Raw genomic sequence first — 25,411 nt, forward strand, 5'->3', positions numbered from 1 at the left:
TCTTTGAAGCTGAGAGCAGATTTGTTTTGATCGAACAGTGTGTTAGCATATGTAACTGTCCTTGTTCTAGCCTAGGTTTACAGTCACTAAAAACAGGTATTTACACAAGCACGTTTCATATATTTTTTTTATTATTATAATTTATTGAACTAGGCAAGTCAGTTAAGAACAAATTCTTATTTACAATGACGGCCTACCCCGGTAAAACCCGGACAACGCTGGGCCAATTGTGCGCCGCCCTATAGGACTCCCAATCACGGCCGGATGTGAAACAGCCTGGATATGTCATATGTTCTAAGAAGAACCCCAAAATGGCCAGACCCCCCCAAGAGGCCGGGCCTTCCCCTGAAAAAAGACACGCGGAACACGGAGGGGCAGGGGTGAGCCCCAGTCCAATAGGTCCCCCTCAGCTGGCCCTCTTGTCTCCCCCTCGGCAGAGGAAGAGACCCCGCAGCCCCCACAGCAGTTCCAGCTCCGAGAGCAAGTGACATAAACGATCTCCTCCCGAGGCTGGCCATTGGTTCTCTCATGTATGTAACTAACACTTCCTGCCAGTCTTTCACAGTTGACTTCACGTTTCCTTCAGGCAACTTCAACACGTTGCTTCAGAACATATGACATGTTAATAAAGGGTTCATGAGGGGTATGTGGTTAACTACCTTCTTATCCCAAGACACTTCACATGATAACTATAATATGTCAGCTGAAGAATAATTCCCAGACATCCCCTGTGTACACCTCAAACCACACTGCTACAAATTTTTCCCGTTGTGGACACTCTTATGTCTGGTAAGGTTAGTCAGGAAGGAGAAGCTCTTGTAACATAGTTTGCACTTGAAGGGCTTCTCCTTGGTGTGAACGGTCTGGTGCTCCTTCAAATAGTTTGCCCTAGCGAAGCACTTCCCACACGTGGGGCAGGAGTAGGGCTTGTCGGCGTCGGTACTAATGCTCGGCCTCTCACGTTGTGACCCAATGACACCAGAGGAGATAGGAGCTACCGCCCTCAGGTGGTTAGTCTTTGAGCTCCCTCCTTGACCTCTAGCCATTGTTTGGGTGTTGTTGAGATTGTTTGCCGTGTTATAGGCAAGGTACCTCTTGTGATGAACGCCCATCCTGACCCTGTCTGTATTTGTGGGGTAACCATTACCAGGAAGGCTAGACCCAGGTCCAGGCCTTCTATGAACCCAGTCACCAAGCATTAGATGAGACCCTGAAGGAGAAGACAGACTTGCTGATAGACTACCACCAGGGGCATCTCCCACTGCTCTCTGTGAAGGCTGAAGCCCAGGGTAACCTGCTCTGTTCATCATGGATACAGTGGTGTTTGTATCATAGGAACAGGAGGGTCTATCTCCATCAGCCCCAGGCCCTGCTCCATCCCTGCACTGAGACTGTGAAGAGAAGGGTCTGGGCTGCAGACTGGATCCCTGACTGGAGCCTCTGTCTATCTGATGACCACCAGGACTGAGGTTGTTCAGTCCACCTGTCCACTGGTTGTGTTCTGTGTGATGGTGGAGTCTCTGTCCTTCGTGGTTGGGTCCTGGTTCCGACTCAAGAAGGAACCGTGACGGCTCCTGATCCAGTGTCCTGATCCGGGGCCAGGGTTTGTGACCAGCCACCTCAGAGATCCAGTCTCTCCCGCCAGCAACACCAGAAATCAGCAGGTCCTCATGGACTGCAGACTGTAAACACAAATTGAACAGAAGAGCATACAAAGATTTATATAAACTCTTTGCTGTACACACAGAAACATGACATATAAAAATGTTAACCACAGTCAAGCCCATCTCTAACACTGTGATTCAAGTACCTAACAATATGGAGTCATTGGAGTTTATTATTTTATTGTGTGTTGATTATTTGGTATTTAATTATGATCCCCATTAGCTGTTGCAAAAGCAGCAGCTACTCTTCCTGGGGTCCACACAAAACATGTAAAAATTACTTATTTTTACAAAAGGCACATAAGCCTACATATCAATACAGAAACACAAACTATCTAGGTCAAATACGGGAGAGGCGTTGTGCCATGAGGTGTTGCTTTATCTGTTTTTTGAAACCAGGTTTGCTGTTCACTTGAGCAATATGAGATGGAACGGAGTTCCATGCAATAATGGCTCTATATAATACCATACACTTTATTGAATTTGTTCTGGATTTGGGGACTGTGAAAAGCCCCTGATGGCATGTCTGGTGTGGTAAGTGTGTGTGTCAGAGCTGTGTGTAAGTTGACTATGCAAACTATTTGGGATTCATCAGAATACATGGACACGCATGCTTTGTTTAATGCCAGTGGCAGATCACTCGTAAAAATAGAAAAGAGTAGAGGGCCTAGAGAGCTGCCCTGCGGTACACCACACTTTACATGTTTGACATTAGAGAAGCTTTCATTAAAGAAAAACCTTTGATTTCTATTAGATAGATAGCTCTGAATCCACAATATGGCAGTGATTGAAAAGCCATAACATATGTTTTTCAACAACAGCTTTTGGTCAATAATATCAAAGGCTACACTGAAATCTAACAGTACAGCTTCCACAATCTTCTTTTTATCAATTTCTTTCAACCAATCATCAGTCATTTGTGTCAGTGCAGTACATGTTGAATGCCCTCCTCTATAAGCATGCTGAAAGTCGGTTTTTAATTTGTTTAAAGATAAATAGCATTGTATTTGGTCAAACACAATGTCTTCCAACAGTTTGCTAAGAGCTGGCAGAAAGCTTATAGGTCTGCTGTTAGAACCAGTAAAGGCTGCTTTACCACTCTTGGGTAACGGAATTACTTTGGCTTCCCTCCAGGCCTGAGGACAAAGACTTTCCTCTAGGCTTAAATATATGACAGATAGCTGACTCCATAGCCACTCCTACCATCCTCAGTAGTTTTACATCTAAGTTGTCTATGCCAGGAGGCTTCATAATAAAGTTTCTTCTTCTTTTTGTCACATAATTTCTCAATTTGCAGTAAGTCAGCCAGTCACATGTGCAGCCAGACTTATTAGCCACTCCTTTTGCCCCATCTCTTTCAACCAAACAGTTTTCAATTTCTCATCAATCCATGGAGCCTAAACAGATCTACCAGTCAGTTTTTTAACAGGTGCATGTTTATCAATAAGTGGAAGAAGCAATTCATAAATTCATCAAGTGCAGCATCTGGATGCTCCTTATTAATCACATCAGACCAACAAATATTTGTAACATCCTCCACATAAGAGTCACAGCACAATCTTTTGTATGATCTCTTATATACTATTTGAGGCCCAGCTTTTGGAACTTTGGCTCTCCTGGATATAGCCACTATATTGTGATCACTGCATCCAATGGGTACGGATACAGCTTTAGAACAAAGTTCTACAGTATTAGTAATGTTAGGTTACAGTAAGAAGCTTCCTCTTGAGCAGACAGCTTACTGAAAACCAGTCAATATTAAGGTCCCCAATAAAGCAGACCTCTCTATTTACATCATACACTATCAAGCATTTCACACACATTATTTAGATACTTACTGTTAGCACTTGGTGGCCTATACCAACACACCAAACATTCAAGAACTAAGTATAATGTTTTGGTTTGACTGAAATACAGGAAACTTAGTCCCTGCAATGATACAAAAATAACTAAGTCAGCACAGAGTCAATTTTGTATTTAAGATCGACCAAATGGTCATACACTCACATAGCGTGAAGTACAGTACTTTTATTGTACAACACAATATGTGACAAGTAGAATAACGTTTCTGACTATGGTAACACTTTACAATTTCTGTAAATCTGGTCCCCTCGCTTTGGAAAAGGTTCAACACTACACATCTTCACTACTTCCTGTCAAGTAAACATGAATTAAGGCACTATAATTTCCTCATTATCAAACACCAGCATCAAACCACAGAAGTTTTTCACTTTTCATCAATGAAGCATTTTGCAGACACATCACACAAACCATCACCATATCATCTACTCTGCCTCATCATACTCATTCTTTCCTCAGGTCACCTCACCCAGTTCCCTACTACATCCAAAACCAACAGAATGAACTAAACACAAACTAGTATTACATTACACAAAGGCTGTGTACACTTTCTGCTGGTGTATCCTGAGTTTGATCCTCTCGGAGAAACTCTTCCAGCAGTGAGTACAAGCAAACAGCCATTATTCCGTGTGGACCTTCAGGTGCATCTTCAGATGGTGCTGGTGAGAGAACCTCTACTCACATTGGGGGCAGCTGTAGGGTTTCTCCCATGTGTGGACGCTCTGGTGCCTCTTCAGGCTGGACGAGTGGGAAAAACAGGCCCAGCACAGGTGGTTTCACCCATATGTGATTCCTTTGGTGATCTCCACCTGTTAAGGTAAGCTTAAGGCTTTCCCACAAAACAAACACTGCCACCATTCTTATTCCCACCGTATCTGCTGATAGCGTTACAATTACTGTCATTTGTAGCTATTTAATGTTGAGGCACTGGCATTGTGTGAGGTGTGGTTTAACAGTAATTTCTGTCTTGTCGCAGGGTTCATGTTCCAGTTGATAGATCCGATAGAAGGCTTGCCTGGCTTCTCAGACTCCTTGCTCCGGCCAAACACTATTCCACATCCACTGACATAATTTCTTCTCCGCAATGAGTACCTCCCTGACCCTTCACCGAATGCTAACACATTCGGGGCCGTCTGATTGGTCCAGAAACCGATGGGTTGGGCCAGAGCCAGAACACACGTGGGTAAAGCGGAGGTTTGAAAATTCTTCATTGGCTTTGATACTCTAAACCCTAAACTTCAACTAAATATTGTAATAAATAATGTGGAAAGTTGAGGTGAATAAACTGCTTGGAGTAACCCTGGATTGTAAACTGTCATGGTAAAAACACGTTGATACAACAGTAGCTAAGATGGGGAGAAGTCTGTCCATAATAAAGCGCTGCTCTGCCTTCTTAACAGCACTATCAACAAGGCAGGTCCTACAGGCCATAGTTTTGTCACACCTGGACTACTTTCCAGGTGCCACATATAGGAAAATTACAACTGGCTCACAACAGGGCAGCACGGCTGGCCCTTAAATGTACAAGGAGAGCTAACATTAATAATATGCATGTAAATATCTCATGGCTCAAAGTAGAGGAGAGATTGACTTCATCACTACTTGTTTTTGTAAGAAGTGTTGGCATGTTGAACGCACCAAGCTGTCTGTTTAAACTACTAGCACACAGCTCAGACACCCATACATACCCCACAAGACATGCCACCAGAGGTCTCTTCACAGTCCCCAAGTCAAGAACAGACTATGGGAGACGCACAGTACTCCACTCTGAGGCACATCAATCTGCAGGTTGAACATGGTGAGATTGTTACTGTACTTTGTTTAGGTGATTTTACAGCTAACTAGCTACTTTACATACTGGTATTGTATTTGGTATTATTGTGTGTAGCTATGTTTTCTAGCCAGCCAGCCAATAGAAAGAGCATTGCATTGTGTAGCCGACTTGAGCTGCAACTGATTTCCACAACGATTTCCTTCATAAATACAAATACAAAATACTTTGATTGGTTAGAGACGAGACAATCGCTGATGACTTTGTTTTGTACAATGCCCCTCGTCACCACAAACGACTTCAATGATGGGAGTCTCAGACTAAAGTATATAGCGAATGACAATGAAGCTAAATCATTTGGTGTGAGTCATCAGGCTAATATAAGGCAGGCTAAAGGCAGCACCTGTTAGGGGGTTAACCTGATGCGCCATCAGTCTCTGTGAATCACAACTATAGGATCATCACTAGCCGAGTCTGTGTCTGTTCTTTCCATCCCCGTAGACCAAATGGTCTCAGCCAGTCTGTTGTCATGGAGATGTTGTTTTGTGTTTGACTGTCTGTTTCTGGTTGTGGTTAACATTGTTGTTCCCCAGCCCAGTTTGACCTTTTTATATATATTTTTTCTTTGTGATATCCTATTGGTAGTTACAGTCTTGTCCCATCGCTGCAACTCCCGTATGGACTTTGGGGAGGCGAAGGTCGAGAGCCGTGCATCCTCCAAAACACGACCCCACCAAGCCGCACTGCTTCTTGACACAATGCCCGCTTAACCCAGAAGCCAGCCGCACCAATGTGTCGGAGGAAACACCATACACCTGGCGACCGTATCAGCGTGCATTGCGCCCAGCCCGCCACAAGAGTCGCTAGAGCGCGATGGGACACGCCCCCCCCCACCCCCACTTTCCCATCCACTGACCTCCACCAAGTCGCCTCTGGTTGTGGCCTGTTCAGTGATGATGTCCCCTGGGCCCTTGGCTGCATCCATCTGGGAATCCAAGATGGCTGCCCAGTCTCCTTTATTAGCCTCTAGCCAACCACCTGCAGGAAGAGGTTACAAAATAGACTTTACAAACATGGCAGAAAACTCTACATATGGAGTTTTGTTTGTCTATAACCTGGTGAAGTTCAGACATTATGTGTGTTTTTGTATGTAAACATAAATTGTAAAGATTTAATTTCATGAATGAAGAAAAACAGCCAAGATCTATTACTGCATGAAGATCTATTACTGCATGTAGGTTATATGTATTTCTCCCTTACCTTGTTCCCCCATCTTTACTCCACTCAGCAGGTCAATGCTCTCTGGTTCATCTTCTATTGTCTCCTCTTTGACCAGCAGCAGATCAGGCTTCCCATCCTCCATGTCTACTGACTGTAAGAGATACAGAGTGAGAGGATGTTGGATCAAGAAATCTGATATGAGCACCCTACTATGGAGCATCTTCTGATTGGGCAATGAGGGATTGCTATGAGTACTATGTAAACATGTTATTTGATACTATGCACACGTTATTTGATTGACACTTGACACTAATGGTTTGATAAGTGTGGGATCATGCCTTTAAATTAACACAAAATGTATCAAGACCTGGGCCCGTATCCACGTCGAGTATCAGGTCTATCAGACTACCTGTCTATATAGTCTTATTCATTATGATCTAAAAGGCAAAACTGATCCTAGATCAGCACTCCTACTCAGAGAGGCTTTGTGGATACGGCCCCTAATACCACAGTAGTTCAGTGTGCTCACCTCAGTGAGACTGTGTTTGGTCCTGTGCTGCTCAGCTGGTTCCTCTGTGGGTTCAGGAGGAGGTGTAGTCTGGTTGTCCTCCATGACCATGGTCCCCTCAGGGTTCCCCAGACCCTCCTCACACCCCTCCTCCTTCACCAGCAGCACCTCTGGACCCTCCTCCTCTTGGAAGAGACAGGTGATACAGATTACACAGACATACACTCCCTCAGAGTGTTTATCCATCCTCACTACATTTGATTCCTATACTGTAGTTACAGAATGACTTAATCGTTGTTAAAGTCATCATGGTGGACATGATTGTTTGATTTTATTTGTCAGTAAAAAAATACACACACATCAAAATCTTTGTACACTATATATATATATATATATATATATAAGCGGGCTGACAAAGGCCTGATTGGTGAAGTTCTGCAGAGATGGTCCTTCTGGAAGGTTCTCCCATCTCCACAGAGGAACTCTGGAGCTCTCTCAGAGTGACCATTGGGATCTTGGTCACCTCCCTGATCAAGACCCTTCTCCCCTGATTGCTCAGTTTGGCCAGGCGGCTAGCTCTTGGAAGAGTCTTGGGGGTTCCAAACTTTTTCCATTAAAGAATGATGGGGGGCACTGTGTTCTTGGGGACCTTCAATGGTTGGGTTCCATGGCCGAGCAGCCACGCACAAGCCTAAGATCACTATGTGCAATGCCAAGCGTCGGCTGGAGTGATGTATAGCTCGCCGCCATTGGAATCTGGAGCAGCGGAAACGGTCTGGGCCTGTTTTTCATGGTTCAGGCTAGGCACCTTAGTTCCAGTGAAGGGAAATCTAAACGCTACAGCATAGCCATTCTGTGCTTCCAACTTTGTGGCAACAGTTTGGGGAAGGACTTTTCCTGTTTCAGCATGACAATGCTCCAGTGCACAAAGCGAGGTCCATACAGAAATGGTTTGTCGAGATCGGTGTGGAAGAACTTGACTGGTGTGGAAGAACTTGACTGGCCTGCACAGAGCCCTGACCTCAACCTCATTGAACACCTGTGGGATTAATTGGAATGGCGACTGCAAGCCAGGCCTAATCGCACCAACATCAGTGCAAGACCTCACTAATGCTCGTGGCTGAATGGAAGCAAGTCCCCGCAGCAATGTTCCAACATCTAGTGGAAAGCCTTCCCAGAATAGCGGAAGCTGTTATAGCAGCGAAGTGGGGACTAACTCCATATTAATGCCCATGATTGTGGAATGAGATGTTCGACGAGCAGGTGTCCACATACACTACATGGCCAAAAGTAAGTCTCAACTAAAAATCTGCATGATAAACTACACTGTACAAAAATATAAAAGCAACATGTAACGTGTTGGTCCCATTATTCATGATCTGAAATAAAGGATCCCAGAAATTGTCCATACACACAAAAAGCTTATTTCCCTCAATTTTGATTACATCAATGTTAGTGAGCATTTCTCCTTTGCCAAGATAATCCATCCAACTGACAGGTGTTGCATAGCACATAGGTGCACCTTGTGCTGGTGAAAAGAAAAGGCTACTCTAAAATGTGCAGTTGTCAGACAACACAATGCCACACGTTTTGTGGGAGCATGCAATTGGCATGCTGACTGCAGGCATGTCCACCAGAGCTGTTGCCAGAGAATTTAATGTTAATTTCTCTACCATAAGCCGCCTCCAATGTCGCTTTATAGAATTTGGCAGTACGTCCAACCGGCCTCATAACCTCAGACCACGTGTAACCACGCCAGCCCAGGACCTCCACTTCCGGCTTCTTCACCTTTGGCATCATCTGAGACCAGCCAACCGGACAGCTAATGAAACTTTGGGTTTGCACAACTGAAGAATTTCTGCACAAACTGTCTCCGGGAAGCTCATCTGCGTGCTCGTCGTCCTCACCGGGGTCTTGACCTGACTGCATGTTGCGTTTATATTTTTATTCAGTGTACAATGCTTTTCTCATAAAAAGTGTCTTGGGTAGTTGAATGGAAGTAATGAAATAGGCATTTCTGAACATCATATAGCAGAGTACAAACAATATGTAACAGTCGTTTTATGTCTGGATGCAAAAATATGCGATTAAATAGATTTCACCTGCATTCTAACGAAACAAACTGACATTTAATACATGGGTCCACTCAGGCGGCAGGTAGCCTAGTGGTTAGAGCATTGAGCCAGTAACTGAAAGGTTGCTGGATCGAATCCCTGAGCTGACAAGGTAAAAATCTGTCATTCTGCCCTTGAGCAAGGCAGTTAACCCACTGTTCCCCGGGTGCCAAAGACGTGGATGTCAATTAAGGCAGCCCCCCGCACCTCTCTGATTCAGAGGGGTTGGGTTAAATGCGGAAGACACATTTCAGTTGAAGGCATTCAGTTGTATAACTGACTAGGTATTCCCCTTTCCCCTAGTCTAGAATGCAGGAAAATATGGGTCAGTTAAAGAGGATGATATGTTAAAACATAGTTCTCTTTATCTTATGTCACTATAAATCACATACAATTACTATATTAATCTGAACAACAGCATAGCCTTAATTAATATGCTTGTACTGAAGTGTTGATGAAATACGAACGCAATAATAGGTGTGTTGGATAAATGACGAGCTCTTGACACGCACCATTAATTCATTCTGAATCAAATTTATTTGATTTCATTCTTCATTAGTATAACCACAATGTTCAGTTGAAATGACAGATGCACTTGCATATGAAATATGGATTTGGGCTAATTCACCATCTGAGGAAAATTACTCCAAATGCATTAGCAAGAACGCTAATAAAATATGCTGCTAATTAGCAGTGTATTGGTTAATGTAACAGTTAACCCCTGTAAGTCTATGCCGTTGTTGGGGGAGGGTTCTAAGCTGACATGTGGAATTCTTTTAAGATGGTCATACTATGGATAATTTAGCTATTAGATTCTGAATTTTAGGACCCCTTAAGGTATCAGAAAATAATATATTGAATTTGGCCTTTACGACTATAGCACAGAGAAATGCATTGAATAACATGTTCATAAACGTTAAAAGACAGTGAAAAACAAAAATCATAAGAAACAAGGTTTTGAAGTGTCTGTCCTATATCTGGGAGATAAGAAGATAAGAAAGCTCAGGAAATCCATATTTTTTAACACACATATTTAACCCCTTAGGCACAAAACTACCTTCACACTTTCATTATTTTTTTTAAACCCGTACCGGTTACCTTCAGACGGGTCCTGTGACAATTGTGGGGTCACATTTGTTTGTTGCCCAAACGGTTCGGACGCTCCAAACAGAAGTTGGCACATCAACGACACCATCATATTCGTGAGAGTCTCCACCTTCCCATAGACTGATCATAATAGTCTGTAGGTTAAAGGATGCTACAGACGTTTTTGTGAGAAGACCGATTTTCGGGATGTTTCATGGCCCCTCTAGCTCTGCCACCTTTCACTGCAGATGAGGAAGGGCGACTTAGGCGAATGCGGTGGATTGAGACGCATCCAGTGCAAAAAAACATCTCTAGGTTAAATTGACAGACAGGTCCTCTAATCGACTCTTGGGGGAAATTTGATCATTCAAAGGCATGGTCCACACTAGAAAATTGGTCATAAGTGCTGAGAATAGAGACATTTTACTCCTACTCTAATGGGTAAAAAATAAAAGCCTCTTTAGTAATAAAAGTCCCACCTAGTCAACAGATAATTAGGAGACCTCATGAGCTGTCCTTACCAGTTAACCCCCTAGAGTCGATATCCGCGCCCCCGCGGAAATGTAATTAGCATAATCAAAAATTTCCCCATCAAAATCTGTCTGTTTAAGCTGGAGATATTCAGTTTTTTTTTTGCATGGGCTGCTTCTCAATCGACTTTAGAGGGTTAATGTAGTTAGTTCATTTAATGTCCTCAAAACTTGCAGCTTACCCAATGATGTCTATAGGCATATGCAATCACTGCAAATGAAAGATGTGCACTTCCTGCGCACCGCTTTGAATAGGCTACGTATATCTCAAAGCCATAGCCAACCAGATACTTTGGTTAATAAAAGGTGCTCCAGCGGTCCATGTTGAAAGTTGAGAAATAAATGTACTACCTACAGAAAGCTGAGACCCCCCTCTCTTCAACAGTCACAACAGTACACCTATTTGCTTTCAAAATTGTTATTTTCCCTCAAATGTTGCAATCGCAATGCATTTCTCTCTCCCTCTCCCACTCACTCTGAGCGCGGAGAGAGTGTGTGGGCAGCGAGTCTATTTAAATATAAAAACGCGGAACTTGAAATTTAATGTCATGGTCAATAAACCTGCGTTTTCAGAATGCAACACTTTAAAAAAAAAATTCTGCTATTGGAACTCTGCAGATTATTCAAATGAAATCAAAGTCTTTGATGCAATGTTTTTGTGGCATTTATGTCAGAGTGATTCGAGGGACACTAGAGCGCTGAGTACCAGGCCATTAGCAACTTGACAGCCGTAGGAAGTTTGGTAGGCAATTAACACTCATCAGCGCCCTTCATTTACAGAGTGCAGTTTTGGAGTAGCCTAGATACCGTGACTCAGCGGTCACGTGGAATTTGACTGCGGTCCGCCGGTGTGGCGGTAACAAGATCCCCGTAACAGCCCTATGTTCTGGCGTTACAACCTCTCTCCCGTGTGGACCTTCAGGTGCATCTTCAGCTGGTGCTGGTGGGAGAACCTCTTCTCACACTGGGGCCAGCTGTAGAATCTCTCCCCTATGTGGAACCTCTGGTGCCTCTTCAGGTTGCAAGCCTGGGCAAAGCACATGTGACACTGAGTACAACTGCAGGATTTCTCCCCTGTGTGGACCCTCTGGTGAATCTCCACCTTCTGGAGGCTGCTGAAGCCTTTATTACAGAACATACAGAGGAACCGTTTCTCTTTACTATTGCCTGATGTTGCTCCCCCTCCCTGAGCCTGAGCTCTAGTCCTGTCGTTTGAGTTCAATACCTGATCAAAAAGGACACGGACATGTGAATCGGAAGGTGCCATAGTCATGGACACTGGGTCGCGATCCCTAAGCATGTGTAAAGCGACATTTGTATTTGTCTCTAAGCTTTCCCTGTAATCCCAGAAGTCACTGGTGTTGACCTGCGAGTGTCCTCCTAAGTTAAACTGCATTCCATGTCAGAGGAGCGTGGCCCTCCACTTTCACAGTCACCTCATCTACGACCAGACCCTCCCCTTTCTTATCTAGGCACCCTTCAGAGTATACACTACTACTGTACTGGTTCCAGTCCCCTCTCATTGGATTAGTCTGTGTATCTAATACCACAGGCATGTCACCAGGTATCATCTCTGTCTCTGTAGCATATGAACAGGACAGATCATTTACAGTCAGTAACGAGTCACCTAAATCCCGATGGGACAGAACCGCGCTCGGACTACTGTAAAGTAAATACTCTGAGCGGGGAGCAGGAGGACAGCCCAGTTGCCTCAGCCCCGTTATAGTCTCTGTCTTGATGACGGCGTTCAGCGTTCCACTGACCTCCGTGATGCTGTGTCGAGTCCTGGGCAGTGCTGGGATGGTGACAGGGTCTTCTGTGGCTACAGGGGGCTCTCCAGTCTGGATACCTCTGCAGTACCGTGAGTCCTCCTCTCCTGCAGACCTCTCCTGCTTGACCCCAGGTTATTACCGGTACATGAGTTGAATTGGATAACAATGTTGTATGGAAGTCTCACAAGTTCCACTATGGCAGATACACGAGGATGTACAAGTAAGCAAGTAAATAGCTGAGGGGAGCCTTTCTGAAATAAACAAGCCACATTTAATGTATTGTAATTTATATGTTACACTATGACACTAACCTCTATCACTATAACATGCTGGGTTGAGGTTCCACTCCCCTCATCAACAGTGATTGGTTGGTCATCTCTCCATGTATTGTGTCCTGCTGGCTTCACAAAGCTCTTAAGGCCTCCAGTGAGATGTCCTTCACCTGAGAGTGATTGGGGGAAAATAAGTGATTAGGTTAGGTACTGTGTTGTCAATGCTCAACACTATACTGTAAAGTAAAGTATTTGACACTGTCTATTGGCAAGGATATAAGGTAACATGTAACACAACTATTCATAGATAGATTGTTTTCAATGAGTAAGTGATAGGAAATGCAGTAAGTCAAGAATATGATAGTGTCTTTGTGCAAGATTGCTAAGTAATCAGGGGAATTATTGCATACAATCCAAAACCTATCCAAGACCCAACTCTGGTTAACCATACAATATGTGCTTAACACATGCGCAGAGGGGAACGGGCCTACTGCAAATTGTACCTCTTTCCATTCCTCTGTAACGGTCGAGGATCTTGACACTACTGGGACGACTGGCAAGTGCGCGATCCCGTGCCACCTTCAGTTCTAGTAGCTGTAGTTTCCTCCGCAATGTCCTGTTTTCTTTCTGACTTTGAGAAATTTCCAAACGAAACACTGCATAGTCGTCGTCTACGAGTTTACAGATCTCTGCCACGGCTGCATTCGCTAGCACCTCCATTACGGAGGCCATTTGAGTGTGAAAAACCATTACGTTACAGTTAGCCATTCTTAGCGGTTAGCTAGTTAGCATTACCTAGATAACATCTATCAACCAAGTCTTGTCTCCAACGTGAATTAAACACTACATGGAGGAAGTATGTGATATTTTGAGTTCCAGGGTTTTAATTTACGTCTAAATAAAAACAAACGCAAACGTTGTAACTGTTCTTGGTCACTGTTCATTTCCGTTTACTACTTTGTGTGAATTTCCGGCAGACGAGACGATGTGTTGCCCATTGCTGCCTTTCACAGGTCGGAATGCGGATTGCACATTTTGGTCACTAAAAAGTTAAATAGTAATGGACCAACCCTGCACCTATACACTATCCCCCAAAACCACCACCCCATCCCACTACTTTGACCCTGAACGATCCTACACCAGGCCTGGCAGGATCGAACCCCTTCTCTCAAAACTCCCTATAGATCTACAGCACTAAAATCTCTCACACCCAAATATTTCTCTGCTGCTGCGACTATCACATGTATCTAATGTGATTTCTGCTCCATCGGTGCAGTTTGAACACCATGGCCATAAACGCAAGAAATCCAACCTTAGTAAAACTCATCCTCTCTTTAGGCCTACTCACTGGGGGGCTCCCAGTCGAATCCCTCACCCTTGGGCTATTGAAGCGTTATGGGTTCTAGGTGCGCAACGATTACCCGCTCAGATCAGAGAGAAGGCAGAGCGCCCATTAAGTTTGAATAACTGGGCCTGCTTGGAGCATATGTGATCACATTATTATAGGATGACTTGGGAGAATGATGATCCGCAACAGAGGCTGGCATTGAAGAGGTGGCATGTTTCACCAGCGCTGCTCTCCACATCACTCAAGTGTTGGCAGTCTGCGCCGGCCAAGTGATGGCTGTGTTGGTCATGACGCAGACACACCTCTGGCTCTCCATGACTTCCATCAAGGAGACAGACAAGACCCCTTTGCTCAATGCAACCATCTCTGAAAAGGGCCTCTTCGGAGGCACCATGAGAAAGACAGCGTGGCGTCTCGTGAAGTTAGGGGAGGAAAAGAAGCAGCTGCCTCTTTCCTGTGGTGCATCGGCTCCCAAACAGCCGACCTGCGCCGAAAGCGTGGCGAGCAGGTCCAAGAAGCTCCTAGCTCCCCTGTGGAAGCCCCGGTCGCCGCAACAGCGCCGCCGGCCGCCCAGCAGCCTCTCTTGAAGCCTAGATGGGTGCCTGTGGCAACCTGTCAGAACGCTCTCGGAAGCGCCACCAAACCTGATTGGCGGAAAAGTGACCTGAATACAAACCTTTTAAAAGAGAGAAACAGATAACTTGTATATCTTCCTGTTGTGGACATTCCTGTCTAAGGCTACTTAGGAAGGAAAAGCTTGTAACAGTTTGCACTTAAATGGCCTTTCCTTGGTATGAACGGTCTGGTGCTCCTTCAAATTGTTTGCGTTGGCGAACCGGTTCCCACATGTAGGGCAAGCGTACGACTTGTCGCCATCCGTCCTAACACTCGCCCTCCCACGTTGTGACCCAATGACACCAGAGGAGGTAGAAGCAGGAGCCACAACCCTCAGGTGGTTAGTCTTTGAGCTCCCTCCTTGACCTCTAGCCGTTGTTGGGATTGTGTGCTGTGTTATAGGCTAGGCACCTCTCGTGGTGAAAGCCCATCCTGACCCATCTATGAACCCAGTCACCAGGAATTAGACGAGATCCTGAGGGAGAAGACAGACTTCCAGTTAGACTCCCACCAGGGGCTTTCCCACCTCTCCCGGTGAAGGCTGAAGCCCAGTGTGACCTGCTCCATCCCTGCACTGAGACTGTGAAGACAAGGGTCTGGGCTGCAGACTGGATCCCTGACTGGAGCCTCTGTCTCTCTGATGACCACCAGGACTGAGGTTGTTCAGCCCACCTGTCCACTGGTTGTGGTAGAGTCTCTGTCCCTCATGGTTCGGTCCTGGTTCCGATTCGGGAAGGAAAAGCGATGGCTACTGATCCATGGTCCTGATCCGGGACAGAATATGTGACCAGCCATCTCAGAGGTCCAGTCTCTCCAGCCAGCAACACTGGATATCAGCAGGCCTTGATGGACTGCAGACTGCAAACAAAGATTGTACAGAAAAGCATAAAGGTTTAATATAAGAAACGCTTTGCTGTTCACACAGAAACATGACTTGAAAAATGTTAACCAGTCAAGCCCATCTCTAACACTGTGATTCAAGTACCTAACAATATGGAGCCATTGGAGTTTATTATTTAAAAAAATCCATGTTGGTTGATTCAAGAATTAAGTATAATGTTTTGGTTTGACTGAGATAAGGGAAACTCAGTCCCTTGCAACAACAATAACCAAGTCAGTCAGCATATACTCAATTTTATATTTAATTTCAATAAAATGGTCATACACTCACATAGTGAAGTACAGAACTTTTATTGCACAAAACGATACGTGACAAGTAGAATAACTTTGTTAACACTTGACCTTTTCTGTAAATCTGCCACCCTTGCTTTGATAAATTATTTTAGAATACTTTGGAAAAGGTTCATTACATTCAAACAGCTTCACTATTTTATATAAAGTAAACATGAATCAAGGCACTATTCTTACCTCACTATAAAACACCAGCATCAACCTAAAGGGACTAAGTTGGTCACTCTTCATCAGTGAAGCATGTTTACAGACACCATCATCTACTCTGCCTCATCATACTTATTCTTTTGTCAGTTCCCTTTACATCCAAAACCAACAGAATTAACTACAAACTAACTAGTACTACATTACATGTCACTAGACTCTATACATGGGCCATGTGCATTTTCTGCTGGTGTATCCTGAGGTAGCTACTCTCTGAGAACCTCTTCCCACAGTGTGTACAGGCGAATGGCCTCTCTCCCGTGTGCATCTTCAGGTGCATCTTCAGCTGGTGCTTGTGGGAGAACCTCTTCTCACACTGGGGGCAGTTGTAGGGTTTCTCCCCTGTGTGGACCCTCTGGTGCCTCTTCAGCTTGGACGAGTGGGAGAAACTGGCCTGGCACAGGTGGCAGCCAAACGGTTTCTTCTCTGTGTGTATCCTCTGGTGAATCTCCACCTGTTTGGGGAAACTGAAGGCTTTCCCACAGAATGAACACAGGAAGTGCTTCTTTTTGCCACCGGAGCTACTGACAGCGTTACTACTACTGTCATTTGTCAATGGACTTGTGTAGCCATTTGGTGTTGAGGCACTGGCTTGGTCTGATGTCTGGTTTAACATTAGGAGAGTGTGAGGAGGACGAAGGCCAGGGAGTGTCTGTGTTGTCGCAGGGTCCATGTTCCAGTTGATAGATCCTATAGAAGCCAGGCTGAAGGCAGCATCTGTTAGGGGGTTAACCTGAGGCGTCATCAGTCTCTCTGAATCACAACTATAGGAGCAGGACGGAGCATCGCTAGCCGAGTCTGTGTCTGTTCTCTCCTGCTGCATACGAACCTGGCCTCCACGTCCCCGCAGACCAAATCTACACCTCGCCCTGGTCTCAGCCATTCTGTTGTCTTGGAGACTAAATTCAGTTGTTGTTTTGTGTTCCACTGTCTGTTTCTGGTTGTGGTAAACATTGTTGTTCCCCAGCCCAGAGTTGAGGACGCTGTCCCATCCACTGACCTCCACTATGTCTCCTCTAGTCCTGACCTGCTCAGTGATGATGTCCCCTTGGCCCTTGTCTGCACCCATCTGGGATTGGGAATCCAAGATGGCCACCCAGTCTCCACTGTTAGCCTCCAGCCAACAACCTGCAGGAAGACTTTAGACTTTAAAACACGGCAGAAAACTCTACATATGGAGTTGTTTTTGTCCATTACCTGGTGAAGTTGATACATTATGTGTTTTTGTATGTAAACATAAGTTGCTGTAGGCTATATGTATTGCTCCCTTACCTTGCTCCCCCATCTTTAGTCCACTCAGCAGATCAATGCTCTCTGGTTCATTTTCTATTGTCTCCTCTTTGACTAGCAGCAGATCAGGCTTCCCATCCTCCATGTCTACTGACTGATATACAGAGTGAGAGGATGTTGGATCTGATATGAGCACCCTTCTATGGAGAATCTTCTGATTGGGCAATGAGATATTGCTATGAGTACTATACACTATTTAATGGTGTGATAATTGAAAGGCATGGTCCCACACTTAAGACAAAATTCATCAAGACCTGGGCCCGTATCCACAAAGAGTAGAAGTGCTGATAGAGGATCAGGTCCCCACCTGTCTACATGGTCTCATTATTATATAAAATGGTAAACAGATCTTAGATCAGCACTCCTACTTTGGAGAGACTTTGTGGATACAGACCCTGACCTAATACCATACAGACAGTAGTTCACAGTGAGCTCACCTCAGTGAGACTGTGTGTGATCCTGTGCTGCTCAGCTGGTTCCTCTGTGGGTTCAGGAGGAGGTGTAGTCTGGTTGTCCTCCATGAACATGGTCCCCTCAGGGTTCCCCAGACCCTCCTCCTTCATCAGCAGCACCTCCAGACCCTCCTCCTCCTGGAAAAGAGAGTTGTTACAGATTACACAGACATTCACTCCCTCAGGTACGTACACACAGATAAACACACTTTCAACATGGAGTGTTTAACCATCCCCACTATGTTTGAGTCCTATACTGTAGTTACATAATGACTTAATTGTTGTTAAACCCATCATGGTGGACATAAATATGTTGTGGGTAAAGACGTGTCAGCTATGATAAATCAAATCATCAGACAAACCTGACTAAACTAGTTTTACGTGTACAGTAGGTGTTTGTTAGTGTGTGGGTTTGTGTAGGTATATTTAGTAAGTGTATAATGGTTAGAACGTGCTGTAAGGTGTATGCAGAATAGGGTGAAATCAGATGGATGTATACTAAAGAAGAGTTTCAATGAAAGACTTAGAATGAAAAGTAAAATGTTGGTGTTTATTAAACATAAAAAAGTTTTAAATACTCTATATGAAAACCACACATACATGTCTCAACTAAAAATCAGCATTAACTTGATAAACTGCAATAATATTCTCAGGAAAACTGTCTTCGGGGAGAAAAATTAAGTAGTTTCATGGAAGTAATAAAATGGGCATTTGTGAACATCATATAGCCTACACAGGACAAACAATAGGCAACAGACTTTAGGCTTATATATGCCTTATAAATCACACGTCTGGATGGAAAATGTTTACCCAGGAATATTCAACAATGAAATCTGTTACTCTCATTATTCCAAATTCATCTGTGGATCTTTTCTACTGACAACAATGAAAATGAATCTTTGTCTTTAATGAAGGGTTTGTCTAAACATCAGAAGCTATCGAGTGGAATGTTTACTTCCTATGTTATAGAGTGGAATGGTTTTTCTGCTGGTGTATCCTGAGGTAGCTCCTTTCTGAGAACCTCTTCCTGCAGTGCACACAGGTAAACGGCCTCTCTCCCGTGTGGACCTTCATGTGCATCTTCAGGTTGCCAGACTGGGCGAAACGCATGTGACACTGTGGGCAGCTGTAGGGTTTCTCCCCTGTGTGGACCCTCTGGTGCCTCTTCAGGTTGCCAGCCTCAGCGAATCGCATGTGACACTGGGAGCAGCTGAATGGTTTCTCCCCTGTGTGGACCCTCTGGTGGATCTCCACCTTCTGGATGCAGCTGAAGCCTTTGTTACAGAACATGCAGAGGAACCGTTTCACTTTACTACCGCCTGATTTTGGTCCCCCTCCCTGAGCCTTTGCCCTTTGGTCGTTTGAGTTCAATACCTGATCGGAAGACCCAATCGACGTGTTCACTGGTTCGTGATCCCTGAGTGTGTGTAAAGGGGAGTGGGTCATGACATCTGGATTAGTCTCTAAGCTTTCCCTGTAATCTAAGAAATCTCTGCCTTGTGAGTGTCCTTCTCCTAAGTGAGTCTTATTCCATATCAAAGGAGCATCGCCCTCAACCTTCACAGTCACCTCATCTATGACAATAACCTCCTCTTTCTTATCTAGGCACCCTTCAGCGTATAGACTACTACTGTACTGGTTCCAGTCCCCTCTAGACAGATCAGTCTGTGTCTCTAAACCCAAGGATATGTTGACAGGTTCCATCTCTGTAGTGTAAGAACAAGACGGATAATTGACAGTCTCTGACACGTCACCTGAGTCCCGATGGGAATGAACCGTCCTCGGGCTACCATAAAGAAAATACTCTGAGCCGGGAGCAGGAGGACAGCCCAGTCTCTCTGGGTCTGACCTGTGGTCAGATCCTGTGTGTAAGAGCCTTTGTGTTACAGTTAAAGTCTCTGACTTGAGGACGGCGTTCAGCGTTCCACTGACCTCCGTGATGCTGCATCGGGTCCTGTGCTGGGGCGCCGTGGTGTTGGCGAGGTCTGCTGTGGCTACAGGGGGTGCCACTCCAGCCGCTGCTCCAGTCTGGATGTCTCTGCTGTGTTGTGGGTCGTCTCCTTCAGTCCTCTCCTGCTTGACCAGAGACGATCCTCCAGGACCTGCCGCCTCTGCATCTGCAGACTGACAAGAAGACACTAGGTTATTATCGGTACATTATTTTAATTGGATAACAATCAGGGAATATAATAACAATGTCGTAGGGAAGTCTCACGAGCTCCCATATGGCAGATAATTAAGGATGACCATGTAAGCATATTAATGGCTAAGGGGAGCCTTTCTGAAATAAGTGAGCCACATTCTATGTACTTTCATTTTGAATGTTACACTATGACACTAACCTCTATCACAATAACATGCTGGCTTGAGGTTCCACTCCCCTCATCAACAGTGATTGGTTGGTCATCTCTCCATGTATTGTGTCCCGCTGGCTTCACAAAGCTCCTGTGGCCTCCAGTGAAATGTCCTTCACCTGAGAGAGTGATTGGGGGAAAAGTGGTGCTTAAGTTAGTTACTGTCAATGCTCAACACTATATTGTACACTATTGACGGCAAGATGTAAGGTAACACTTCTTAAATTCCTGATATACCATTTATTGATCAATGCAATGTATTCACATTGTTTTCATTGAGTAGATAATAGGAAATTCAGTAAATAAAGAATCTGGTTAGAATATGATAGTGTCTTTGCACAAGTGCTTGCTATCCAAAAATGGACCAAGACCTAATTCTGGTTAACACATCTGAACACGTGCAGAAGGTAACGGAGCGACAGGCACTGAGCTATTAAATGAACCGCGACAGGTCGCCCAGCCTCCGCCTTCTGGGAAATGTACCTCTTGCCATTCCTCTGTATCGGTCGACGACCTTGACACTACTGGGACGACTGGCGGGGACGCGCTCTCGTATTGTCCTCTCTGCGCGCTCCCGTGCCACCTTCAAGTCCATTAGTTGTAGTTTCCTCCGCAATCCCCTGTTTTCTTTCTGGCTTTGGGAAATTTCCAAACGAAACACTGCATAGTCGTTGTCTACGAGTTTACAGATCTCTGCCACGGCTGCATTCGCTAGCACCTCCATGATGGAGGCTATTTGAGTGTGGAAAACCATACAGTTAGCCATTGTTAGCAACTAACTAGCGTTACGTAGCTCTATCAACCAAGTTCTTTCTCCAACGTGAATTAAAGACCACCTGTGGTAAGTATGTAATGCTGTACAGTTAAATGAGTCATATTTTGAGTTCCATGGTGTTAATAAACGTCTAAATTACAACAATAAAAACGCTAACATGGAAAACATGCAAAATTACTGTTCACTTCCGTTTTCTACTTCTTCTTTGGTATCATGGTGTACGCACATTGTTTGTGCATGCCGCCACCTACTGTGTGATCGGTGACGTTACATTTTGTGATAAAAAAAATAAAAAAGGGGCAAAAAGGGAGGAGAAAAAAACACCACCAACTAACCCAACACCTATATAATACTATTTCATAACACATAACAATCACCACCCAATTCCACTACTTTAACTGTTTGGGTTGATGGAACTCTTTCGTTCAGCATACCTTGTAACTCCTCTCCAGTAAAACCTGGTACATCCAAGTACTTATCGTAGCAGCTGCCACCACAACATATCTTTTCTGTGATTTACATTCCATTTCTGCAGTACAGTTAATAACCATGGCAATGAATGCTAAGAAGCCAATCTTACTGAAGCATACATTCGTATCACTCTATTGGCCAAGGCCCTTGACCCATTATCCTCTACTCTCCCTGGCAACCTCAATCTGACTCTTGCACCGGGCACTTCTGATCCCCAGCAACATGGGCACCCCCACAATTTACACAATGTTTTTTTCCACCTATACTACACATTCCTTTGTCCCATGCCCTCCTGCACACTTTTCACATTTTGGAATCTCCCTCCTACAACATGACCATAAGCTTGGCTTCTGAAACACCTTAGTGGGTTTGGCACAAAAGCTCTCACGGGATAACTGACATATCCCAACCTGACTAATCAGGAAAAGACTGCTTCAAAACTCAAAAGGACAGACAGTTTCTAATCAGTTTCACGACGCTCGCCACCGGGTCTGCTTCGCACCGAAACGGCGAGCGTCACAGACAGGGAATATTCCATTTTAGTTGCTCAACCTCAACACTTAACAGCAACCCAGTAATCACTCCTTTCAAAGGCAAGTCACAGGTCTTTTCCCTAGGCACATAACGCAAAGAAACACAGACAGAAGAAACACAGAAAATCATCACAAGTCCATTTCGAGCTACCAACACCAATTTATTTTCTACCCAGCCTGAGACTACATATGAATCAGCCAAAAGGCAGGGATCCACTTTCTCCAAAAATGTCACTCCCACTGCACCCAAATCATCCTTTGCTTGGACTTGGAGGTCTTCACCACACCTGCCACCAGAGGTAATTCATCCTCACTCTCGTCAGATAAAATTCCTGAGCCATCAGACAGCAGAATACGGTTTGTACTTGGAACCATTCTTCCTCCACACACATCTTCCCATTGCACTTCGCTCTTCTACTTCTTCTTTGCTATCCATGACCAAGTCTTTCCGTTTACCACGCTCATGATCTGCTGTACTGCTTGCAGCAGACACACTGATGGCCTTTGTCCAATACCCACCTTCTGTTCCTTATCCCAATTTATCTCTGGCCTCTCCATGCTCCCAAAACTTGCCACAGTCGTCAGTCAGGTTTCCTCCTCATCATCCATCTTAATTTGTTCTTCTTCTGTGGGTTTTATGGCGGATTACATCCCAAAAAGGTGTATTGCCGCCACCAACTGGACGGGGTTGAAAAAACAATGTAAATAGTAAATTCATATGTGGTGTAGACAAACTTAATCCACACAACTAAAAATAATACATTTACAATACTCCCAATTCTTCTGTCCTTCAAAGCTCTATATCTCCCTTCTTAGGCTCTGGGGCCTGAGAGGGTGGTACGGCTCGTGACAATACTCGATGCAACTCCTCTGCTGAGAAGTCTTCCAGTTCCAGGAACCAAAATACAAGTCTGTATCATGTGAGAATGTGAGCATACCGCATACCTAGATGCTCAACTGAGGGACTTAGTAATACATAAAAAAAACTCTTACCCCAGGACACTTCACAGGATGATAATAAAATAATCAGCTAAAGAATCGTTCCCCTGCATACATCTCAAGCCACAATTTCTCCCTGTTGTGGACACTCATATGTCTGATAAGGTAACTCAGGAAAGAGAAGCTATTGTAACACAGCTTACACTTGAAGGGCCTCTCCTTGATGTGAATGGTGTGGTGCTTCGTCACATAGTTCGCCTTAGAAAAGTGCTTTCCACACGTGGGGCAGTCGTACGGCTGCCCCAGGCTTTCTATGAACCCAGTCACCAGGCATTAGACAAGACCCTGAAGGAGAAGACAGACTTCCTGTTAGACTCCCACCAAGGGGGTTCCCCACCACTCTCTGTGAAGGCTGAAGCCCAGGGTGACCTGCTCTGTTCATCATGGATACTGTGGTGTTTGTATGTTCGTATCATAGGAACAGGAGGGACTATTTCTAGCGAACTGTTACTGTAGGACCTAAGCCTTCAGAGGGACCAAAAACCTTCCATAAGCCTACATTGTATCTTCTGTAGCCGGACCATTCCATTTATAGCGAAGGAGGAGCAATGCATTTTGGTGACATTATGAATGAATCAAACAGCCCTGGCCGCGCTTCGGGCTTACACAGAGACAGAACCAGCACAGACACAAATGTAACACACAGCATAAAATAATGCAACCAGCAAAACAAAAACCACTGTTTACACAACCTACTGTAGCCTAACACCCCTATCACACCATCACCAAAAGTGACAACAACAGTGACACATCAAAGGTGAGGCTGGCGGTGCTGAAAGGACAGCGACCGTAATACATGCGCACTCCATGGCTAAAAGAGAGCGCAGTTTTGGTCAAACACATAGACACGGCAGATAGACAGCATCAAATAGTGTCAAAGAATAAGCAGCCTATTCACAAAACCATTCAAATCAATCTATATATCCTCTCTGAAGGCTTAGAAGGCCTTCAAGGTTCGCCACTGGTTCCCAGGATGACATGCTCTGTTAATCATGGATACTGTGGTGTTTGTATCACAGGAACAGGAGGGTCTATCTCTATCAGCCCCAGGCCCTGCTTCATCCCTGCACTGAGACTGTAAAGAGAAGGGTCTGTGCTGCAGACTGGATCCCTGACTGGAGTCTCTGTCCCTCTGATGACGACCAAGACTGAAGATGTTCAGTCTACGTGTCCACTGGTTGTGTTCTGTGTGGTGGTGGTGGAGAGTCTCTGTATCTCGTAGTTTGGTCCTGGTTCCGAGTCGGGAAGGAACAGCGACGACTCCTGATCCATGATCCTGATCCGGGGCCATGGTTTGTCACCAGCCGCTTCAGAGATCCTGTCACTGCCCTAAAAACAAATTGTACAGAAGAGCATATAAAGGTTTCTAAGTCTTTGCTGAACATGACATATTATAAAATGTTAACCAGTCAAGCCCATCTCTAACAATGTGATTAAAGTTCCTAACAATATGGAATCATTGGTGTTTATTATAAAAACATATCCATATGTGTTGATTCAGGAATTAAGAATGTTTTGGTTCGACTGAGATAAGGGAAATTCAGTACCTGCAATGATACAAAAATAATCAAGTCAGTCAGAACAGACAATTTTGTATTTAATTTGAACAAAATGGTCATACATTCACGTAACCTGGTGTACAGTACTTTTATTGTACAAAACAATACATAAGTAGTAACTTTTCTCAGTATGGTAACACTTGACCTTTTAGGTAAATCTCACTTTGATCAAAAACATTTTAGAATAGTTTTTGAAAAGATTCAACATTACACACCTTCACTACTTTATGTCAAGTAAACATGAATTAAGACACTATCATTTCCTCATAAAACACCAACATCAAACAACATGACAGGTTGTCACTTTTCATCAGTGAAGCATTTTTACAGACACCTTCACACCAACCATCACTATTTCATCTACTCTGCCTCATCATACTCATTCTTTCCTCAGTTCCCTACTACATCCTAAACCAACAGAATTAACGACAAACTAACTAAATAGTACTACAGTGCCTTCAGAAAGTATTCACACACCTTGAATTTTTCCACATTGTTGTGTTTCAAAGTGGGATTAAAATGGATTTGTAATTTTTTGTCAATGATCTACTATAAATACTGTCAAACATCAGTAAAAAAAAGTAAATGATTAGAAAACACTAATATACTGTTTCTACGTTATATAAGTATTCAACCCCCTGAGTCAATACATGTTAGAATCACTTTTGGCAGCGATAACAGCTATGAGTTTTTCTGGGTAAGTCTCTAAGAGCTTTCCACACCTGGATTGTGCAACATTTGCCAATTATTCTTTAAAATAATTCTTCAAGCTCTGTCAAATTGATTGTTGATCATTGCTAGACAACCATTTTCAGGTCTTGC

The 25,411-nt window shown here is 44.3% G+C and overlaps 3 protein-coding genes and 1 long non-coding RNA gene across 9 annotated transcripts; 1 reads left to right on the forward strand and 3 right to left on the reverse strand.

Annotated features, from left to right (window-relative positions):
* Window positions 1–199: 199 nt before the first annotated feature.
* On the reverse strand, window positions 200–21,036 carry LOC115201836 (uncharacterized). Its single transcript, XM_029765693.1, has 7 exons — window positions 20,736–21,036; window positions 20,241–20,371; window positions 19,831–20,022; window positions 17,884–18,036; window positions 6,556–6,667; window positions 6,212–6,333; window positions 200–1,682 (listed from the first exon to the last, which is right to left on the reverse strand). The coding sequence occupies exons 1-7, from the start codon at window positions 21,016–21,018 to the stop codon at window positions 753–755; spliced, it is 1,923 nt and encodes a 640-aa protein (XP_029621553.1). The 5' UTR covers window positions 21,019–21,036; the 3' UTR covers window positions 200–752.
* Window positions 7,172–15,422, reverse strand: LOC115201928 (zinc finger protein 74-like). 5 transcript variants are annotated; one of them, XM_029765821.1, is made up of 4 exons: window positions 13,302–15,422; window positions 12,838–12,968; window positions 12,518–12,646; window positions 7,172–7,209 (listed from the first exon to the last, which is right to left on the reverse strand). In XM_029765821.1, the coding sequence occupies exons 1-4, from the start codon at window positions 13,564–13,566 to the stop codon at window positions 7,180–7,182; spliced, it is 555 nt and encodes a 184-aa protein (XP_029621681.1). In that variant the 5' UTR covers window positions 13,567–15,422; the 3' UTR covers window positions 7,172–7,179. The 5 variants fall into 5 exon arrangements, with proteins under 5 accessions (XP_029621681.1, XP_029621679.1, XP_029621678.1 ...); XM_029765819.1 differs by lacking the exon at window positions 7,172–7,209 and adding an exon at window positions 10,212–11,781 and having other exon boundaries at window positions 12,518–12,643; XM_029765818.1 differs by lacking the exon at window positions 7,172–7,209 and adding an exon at window positions 10,212–11,781.
* Window positions 15,888–17,459, reverse strand: LOC115201922 (zinc finger protein 41 homolog). The gene is made up of 2 exons (XM_029765811.1): window positions 17,429–17,459; window positions 15,888–17,284 (listed from the first exon to the last, which is right to left on the reverse strand). The coding sequence occupies exons 1-2, from the start codon at window positions 17,439–17,441 to the stop codon at window positions 16,317–16,319; spliced, it is 981 nt and encodes a 326-aa protein (XP_029621671.1). The 5' UTR covers window positions 17,442–17,459; the 3' UTR covers window positions 15,888–16,316.
* Window positions 21,010–24,487, forward strand: LOC115201958 (uncharacterized). Of its 2 annotated transcripts, XR_003879859.1 has the most exons (4): window positions 21,010–21,093; window positions 22,208–22,330; window positions 22,848–22,959; window positions 24,050–24,487. It is a non-coding gene; the product is annotated as an uncharacterized LOC115201958 (long non-coding RNA). The 2 variants fall into 2 exon arrangements; XR_003879860.1 differs by lacking the exon at window positions 22,208–22,330 and having other exon boundaries at window positions 21,022–21,093.
* The last annotated feature ends 924 nt before the right edge of the window (window positions 24,488–25,411 follow it).

The sequence above is a fragment of the Salmo trutta genome, chromosome 11 (genome assembly GCF_901001165.1).
Source record: "Salmo trutta chromosome 11, fSalTru1.1, whole genome shotgun sequence".
In the NCBI taxonomy this organism is placed as follows: Eukaryota; Metazoa; Chordata; class Actinopteri; order Salmoniformes; family Salmonidae; genus Salmo; species Salmo trutta.